The sequence below is a fragment of the Theropithecus gelada genome, unplaced genomic scaffold (assembly GCF_003255815.1).
Source record: "Theropithecus gelada isolate Dixy unplaced genomic scaffold, Tgel_1.0 HiC_scaffold_1184, whole genome shotgun sequence".
Lineage (NCBI taxonomy): Eukaryota > Metazoa > Chordata > Mammalia > Primates > Cercopithecidae > Theropithecus > Theropithecus gelada.
The window spans coordinates 239-7491 of record NW_020253418.1 but is presented as its reverse complement, the minus strand read 5'-3'; the positions used below and the strand labels follow the sequence as shown (position 1 = coordinate 7491).

Below are 7253 nucleotides of genomic sequence, written 5' to 3'. Positions count from 1 at the left end.
AGCTACTCGGGAGGCTGAGGCAGGAGAATGGCGTAAACCCGGGAGGCGGAGCTTGCAGTGAGCTGAGATCCGGCCACTGCACTCCAGCCTGGGCGACAAAGCGAGACTCCGTCTCAAAAAAAAAAAAAAAAGAAAGGCCCCAGGCCCAGTGTGGGCCATTTCCAAGCTGAATCCTAATGGAGGAGTAGGTAGGAGACTGCTGGGGGGAAAGTAGGCAGGTGCACCTGGTGGGGGAGACAGTCTAGGCAAAGGCCAGCAGGTGGGAGCCCGCTGGGCTCATTTTGTGAGAGCTGCAGGGGCTTGTGGGAGACGGAGAGGGGAAAGGCGTCAGAGCCTGAATGGGAGAGCGTGCTCCAGGGACGAGGGTCGTGAGGTCTAAGCCCCAGGCTGCTCTTGATATGTGATCACCCAGCAAGGAGACAAGGGAGTCAGCTGGCCTTTCTCTCAACACCCCCCGCTCTCATCCTCTGCCCCACGACCCACGTTCGTGCAGCAGTGGGACGCAGCACCCAGTACCTCGGATGCAGAGGGAGATTTCAGGGGACAAATTGGAGTGGGGCTGGAGAAAGGATCGGAGGCATCTCCAGTGTCAGAGCTAGAGGCAGCGGTGAGGGAGGAAGGTGAGGGCCAGCGGGGCAGGGCTGGGAGCTGGGTTCCACTTCCTCCTCCTCCCCTTCCCGCCCTGGCCTCTGGCTTCACCAATGATCTGGGAAAGGGGAAATTCTTGAGTATAAAGTCCAGCAGGTGGAAGGACCAGGCCTGGGACTCCTGGGTCCCCAGCAGTATCTGGAGGCATGGCTGGGGCTGGCGGGGGCCTCAGGGTCTGGGGGAACCTGGTGCTGCTGGTAAGTGCTCCCCACCCAGAGCGGGCTCCCAAGGCAGGGACTCCCAGGTCTGAGGGAGAAGGAGCTGGGTCCCTGCACCTCGATCTTGAGGAATTAGGTGCCAAAGATCCCCTGGAGAAGGAAGAGGGCTTCAGGCTTGGCAGAAACTGTAGGAGAGTCTTACACCTGGGCTCTTAGAGACTGCTGTGTCTGCTGCGGGGACACTGGCTTCACCCGGGCTTTTAGAGATTGTTGGCTGCGGCGGGGACACTGGCTTCACCTGGACTCATAGATACTGCCATGTCTGCTGCGGGGACACCGGCTTCACCCGGGTTTTTAGACACTGCTGTGTCTGCTGCGGGGACACCGGCTTCACTGGGANGTCTGCTGCGGGGACACCGGCTTCACTGGGACTCCTAGATACTGCCATGTCTGCTGCGGGGACACTGGCTTCACCTGGGTTCTTAGACACTGCTGTGTCTGCTGCGAGGACACCAGCTTCACCTGGGCTCTTAGACGCTGTTGTGTCTGCTGCACGGGACACTGGCTTCAGGCGACACACAGCTGTGCTCACAATGACTGACGGACAGGGAGCAGCCCCTCCTTCCTCAGACTAGGAGTCCAGACCCCAGCCCCTCCTCCCTCAGACTAGGAGTCCAGACCCCAGCCCCTCCTCCCTCAGACTAGGAGTCCAGACCCCAGCCCCTCTTCCCTCAGACTAGGAGTCCAGATCCCCAGCCCCTCCTCCCTCAGACCCAGGAGTCCAGGCCCCCAACCTCTCCTCCCTCAAACCAGGGGTCCAGATCCCTGCCCCTCCACCCTCAGACCCAGGCCCCCAGCCCCTCCACCCTCAGACCCAGGCCCCCAGCCCCTCCACCCTCAGACCCAGGCCCCCAGGCCCTCCACCCTCAGGCCAAGGTTCCTGTTCCCCAACCTTGGTTTTTTTCTCTCTTCCCAGTGTGTTCATTGCTCTCTGCCCTCGGTTTTCAAGGCCATATATTTCGGGAAATGAAATCATTAATTTTATCTCTCGGCCTTCTTGGGTGGAGCCAACCCCAGCCCCTGACTCCGCCCCTGCCGTGCTCCCCCTTCTCGACCCAGGAAAGATGGTTTGGGTGACCTTCGTGACAGCCAACCTAACGGGGGCCCCACCCTCCCGTGCAAGGGTGACTCATGGGGCAGGGGACCAGCCGCTCCTCCCAGCCCCGCAGCCTCACTGGGCGGAGGAGTGGTAGAGAGGCTGACTCCGTTTTCTCTGGGTTCCCTCCAGGGCCTGTGCAGCTGGACAGGGACCAGGGCGACCGGTGAGTGACCCCTGCCTGAACTCACTGCCCACTCGAAGAGGTGGGACCGCAACTGCCATGAACCTCTGGGGGGTCCGCATGGGGCCCAGTGGTCCGTGGTAGGGCTTATGAGCGCTGTTGTTTCTGGACTCGGGGCACGAGCTCAACGGGTTGGGAGAGATGGTACTGACCTGGTTCCCTTTTCACCAGACCCTCCTTCCCAATTCTCAGCCCCCAACCCAGTGAGAAACCTGACAGTGGGGAATCAGACCACCAGCTCCATCTCCCTGAGCTGGGAGGTCCTCGATGACCCACAGAACTCCACCTACCGGGTTCAGTGCACTGGAGACTGTGGTAGAAACGAGACACGAACCACAACATACACCGTCACCGTGGATGGACTTAAACCCGGGTCATTGTGTACGTGTTCTGTGTGGGTGGAGAAAGACGGAGTAAACAGCTCTGTGGAGACTGTCACTACTGCCACAGGTAAGAGGCAGCCGCTGTTTTATTTTTATTTCTTTTGTAAGGACAGTGGTAGGCGGTGGTTGAAAGCTGACAAAATGCGACAGGTTCTTTAGTCCAATCAAAACACAGTGGAAGCTACACATGAGAATTTCAATTTTTCTGTCAGCCACATAAAAATAAGTAAAAAGAAACTGGTCTTCCTGTCTCTCCAAAAAAATTTAAAAATTAGCTGTGGTGGCGTGTTCCTGTGGTTCCATCTCCTCGGGAGGCTGAGGTGAGAGGATCACTTGAGCCCGGGAGGCAGAAGTTGCAGTGAGCTCTGATTGGACCACTGCACTCCAGCCTGGGCAACAGAGAGAAATCCTGTCTCAAAAACAAACAAACAAACAAACAAACAAAAAAAAGAAAGAAAGAAAGAAAGAGAAAGAAACAAATAAACTAAATTACTATGAGACATTTTATGTAGTCCATCAGATACATTTTTTTTTTTTGAGACAGAGTCTCGCTCTGTCGCCCAGGTTGGAGTGCAGTGGCATGATCTTGACTCACTGCAACCTCTGCCTCCCAGGTTCAAGCGATTCTCCTGCCTCAGCCTCTCAAGTAGCTGGGATTACAGGCACGTGTCACCATGGCCGGCTGACTTTTGTATTTTTTTATTTTTTTGAGATGGAGTCTTGCTCTGTTGCCCAGGCTGGAGTGCAGTGGCCGGATCTCAGCTCACTGCAAGCTCTGCCTCCCGGGTTCTCGCCATTCTCCTGCCTCAGCCTCCCGAGTAGCTGGGACTACAGGCACCCGCCACCATGCCCGGCTAGTTTTTTGTATTTTTTAGTAGGGACAGGGTTTCACCGTGTTAGCCAGGATGGTCTCGATCTCCTGACCTCGTGATCCGCCCGTGTTGGCCTCCCAAAATGCTGGGATTACAGGCTTGAGCCACCGCGCCCGGCCGACTTTTGTATTTTTACTTGAGATGGGGTTTTGCCATGTTGGCCAGGCTGGTCTCGAACTGCTGACCTCAGGTGATCCACCTGCCTTCGCCTCCCAAATTGCGGGGATTAGAGGTGTGAGTTACCACACACAGCAGATACAATATATTATCACTTTGACATGTAATCAATATAAAAAGAATCATTAAGGCCGGGCGCGGTGGCTCAAGCCTGTAATCCCAGCACTTTGGGAGGCCGAGACGGGCAGATCACGAGGTCAGGAGATCGAGACCATCCTGGCTAACCCGGTGAAACCCCGTCTCTACTAAAAAAATACAAAAAAATAGCCGGGCGAGGTGGCGGGCGCCTGTAGTCCCAGCTACTCGGGAGGCTGAGGCAGGAGAATGGCGGGAACCCGGTAGGCGGAGCTTGCAGTGAGCTGAGATCCGGCCACAGCACTCCAGCCTGGGCGACAGCGCGAGACTCCCTCTCAAAAAAAAAAAAAAAAAAAAAAGAATCATTAAATATATACACCGAGTACATACCCACAAAAAATATAGATATACAAAGGATTAATGAGATAGTTGACATTCTTAATTTCACACCAACTCTTCAAAAGCTGGTGTGGATCTCACACTAATGGCTCATCTCATTTCGCAAAAGCCACATGACGAGTGCTCAACACTCACGTGGAACTCGTGGCTGCCACACTGGACGGTGCAGAGCTGGGCCTCCCTGCCTCCACCTGCTGGATCCAGTGGTTAAGGAAGGGCCGGAAAGTTCGAGGGCCAGAAACGACAACTCATTTCCCCTCCTGTACTGGTTTTCAGCTCCCAACCCAGTGAGAAACCTGACAGTGAAGGCTCAGACCAACAGCTCCCTCGCCCTGACCTGGGAGGCCCCCCATGGCCCAGACCCACAGAACTCCACCTACTGGGTTGAGTACACCAGAGATGGTGGCAGAAGCGAGACTCGAAGCACAACAGGCACCAACATCACCGTGGATGGACTTGAACCCGGGTCTTTGTACGTGTTTTCCGTGTGGGTGGGGAAGAATGGCATCAACAGCTCCCGGGAGACTGGAAATGCCACCACAGGTGAGAGGCAGTCGCCATTTGTTTGATCTCTTATTCGTTTAAGGGACGGTAGGCAGGAGAACGGGGCCGATTGTCCAGTCCATAGTCCCTCTGGGCCACATTGAGCCAGGTACCCACGTCCACACCTGGGGCAGTCTCAGCTCAGGAGATGAAGAAGGAATGAATGTCCGTGGTACCTCCAGCTGCGAAGCTGGGGCCGGTCTGTGTCTAGAACTCTCTAGAATGTGGACCATAATGCCCAAGAGCATCTTCCTGCACCGACAGGAATGTGTGGGGGCCAAGGCATGTTACCTGAGCTTTCAAGGAACGAGATACTGTGAGTGGGGACACTCTGACCCTCTGACTCTTCTTCTAGTTCCCAACCGTGTCACATATTGAGGCTGGAAACTCAGATCGTCAGCTCCATGACCCTGATGTGGACAGCTCCCTGTGTCTACACCTCCATTATCCAATATGGTAGCCACTAGCCACACGTGGCTATTAGATTTAAACTCATTGAAGTTGCGTGAAACTGCAAATTCAATTTCATGTTTCATATGTTTGAAAGCCCTGTTGAGGCTGGGCGCGGTGGCTCATGCCTGTAATCCCAGCACTTTGGGAGGCCGAGGCGGGTGGATCACGAGGTCAGCAGATTGAGACCATCCTGGCTAACACGGTGAAACCCCGTCTCTACTGAAAATACAAAAAACTAGCCGGGCGTGGTGGCGGTGCCTGTAGTCCCAGCTACTCGGGAGGCTGAGGCAGGAGAATGGCGGGAACCTGGGAGGCGGAGCTTGCAGTGAGCCAAGATCACGCCACTGCACTCCAGCCTGGGCGGAAAAAAAAAAAAAAAAAAAAAAGAAAGCCCTGTTGAACGGCTTCCATTTCCTTCGTCTTCTCCTACCATACTTGAAGGTGGGAGAACATTTTCGTCATTGAGGAAGCTCAGTTTGAAAGTGCTGACTCAGGTCCTTGCTACTCGAAATGTGGTCCGTGTGTAGGTGGCGTCCATGTCTCTGAGATCTGATTGGAAATATATTGGCAAGTGACACTGGTGGGGAAAAAAAAGGGTGTGGGGGAGTGCTGACTCTCAGCTCCATCCTAGCCCTGCTGAGTGAGAACCTGCCTTTCACAAGGTCCCCTGTGAGATGTACACACAGCAAAGAATGAGAAGCACTGGTCCAGACCATACACCCTGCAGCTACTGGCACCAGCTGTTGAGGGAGAACTAGGAAGTCTGATGATCAAAAATGGCCACTTGGCCGGGCACATTGCCTCACGCCTGTAGTCCCAGCACTTTGGGAGGCCGAGGTGGGAGGATCACTTGAGGACCGGAGTTCGAGACCAGCCTGGCTAACATGGTGAAAAGACATAAAAAGTAGCCAGGTGTGGTGGTGCACACCTGTAGTCCCACCTACTCGGGAGGCTAAAGCAGGAGGATTGCTTGAACCCGGGCGGCGGAGGTTGTGGTGAGCCGAGATCGTGCCACTGCACTATGGCCTGGATGACAGACCGAGACTCTGTCTCGAAAAAACAAACAAAAAGCTCACTGGCTGCCCCCTTTATGTTCTGTAGTCCTGCTCATATTAGATCTTTCTTCCTAATTTCTCAGCCCCCAACCCAGTGAGAAATCTGACAGTGGAGGCTCAGACCACCAGCTCCATCTCCCTGAGGTGGGAGGTCCTCGATGACCCACAGAACTCCACCTACTGGGTTCAGTGCACTGAAGACTGTGGTAGAACTGAGACACGAACCACAACAGACACCAACATCACCGTGGATGGACTTGAACCCGGGTCATTGTATACGTTTTCTGTGTGGGTGGAGAAAAACGGAGTAAACAGCTCTGTGGAGACTGTCACTACTGCCACAGGTAAGAGGCAGCCACTGTTTTATTTTTATTTTTTTTGTAAGGACAGTGGTAGGCGGTGGGTTGAGAGCTGACAAAATGCGACAGGTTCTTTAGTCCAATTGAAACACAGTGGAAGCCACACATGAGAATTTCGATTTTCTATCAGCCACATAAAAATAAGTAAAAAGAAACTGGTCTGCCTGTCTCTCCGAAAAAGTTAAAAAATTAGCTGTGGTGGCGTGTTCCTGTGGTTCCATCTCCTCGGGAGGCTGAGGTGTGAGGATCTCTTGAGCCCGGGAGGCAGAGATTGCAGTGAGCTCTGATTGGACCACTGCACTCCAGCCTGGGCAACAGAGAGAAATCCTGTCTGGGGAAAAAAAAAAGAAAAAAGAAGGAAGGAAGGAAGGAAGGAAGGAAGGAAGGAAGGAAGGAAGGAAGGGGAAACAAATAAACTAAATTACTATGAGACATTTTATGTAGTCCATCAGACACATTTTTTTTTTCTTGAAACGGAGTCTCTGTCTCCCAGCCTGAAATGCAGTGGTGTGATCTTGACTCACTGCAACCTCCACCTCCTGGGTTCAAGCAATTCTCCTGCCTCAGCATCCCGAGTAGCTGGAACTACAGGCACGTGCCACCATGCCTGGCTAACTTTTGTATTTTTAGTAGAGACAGGGTTTTGCCATGTTGGCCAGGCTGGTCTCCAACTCCTGACCTCAGGTGATCCACCTGCCTTGGCCTCCCAAAGTGCGGGATTAGAGATGTGAGTCACCACGCCCAGCAGATACAAAATATTATCATTTTGACATGTTATCAATATAAAAAGG

The 7253-nt window shown here is 53.8% G+C and overlaps 1 protein-coding gene across 2 annotated transcripts; it reads left to right on the top strand.

The window, feature by feature from the left end:
- Positions 1–721: 721 nt before the first annotated feature.
- On the top strand, positions 722–5083 carry LOC112616874 (receptor-type tyrosine-protein phosphatase H-like). Of its 2 annotated transcripts, none has more exons than XM_025373660.1 (4): positions 722–845; positions 2095–2128; positions 2339–2596; positions 4329–5083. In XM_025373660.1, the coding sequence occupies exons 1-4, from the start codon at positions 795–797 to the stop codon at positions 4619–4621; spliced, it is 636 nt and encodes a 211-aa protein (XP_025229445.1). In that variant the 5' UTR covers positions 722–794; the 3' UTR covers positions 4622–5083. The 2 variants fall into 2 exon arrangements, with proteins under 2 accessions (XP_025229445.1, XP_025229444.1); XM_025373659.1 differs by having other exon boundaries at positions 2318–2596.
- Positions 5084–7253: the final 2170 nt, after the last annotated feature.

Bases quoted from the DNA above. Each gene is read 5' to 3' on its own strand.
- LOC112616874 (XM_025373659.1), top strand. From the start codon at position 795: ATGGCTGGGGCTGGCGGGGGCCTCAGGGTCTGGGGGAACCTGGTGCTG. The intron at 2,129-2,317 runs GTGAGTGACCCC...CCTTTTCACCAG, and splicing joins GACAGGGACCAGGGCGACCG to ACCCTCCTTCCCAATTCTCA. The intron at 2,597-4,328 runs GTAAGAGGCAGC...ACTGGTTTTCAG, and splicing joins GACTGTCACTACTGCCACAG to CTCCCAACCCAGTGAGAAAC.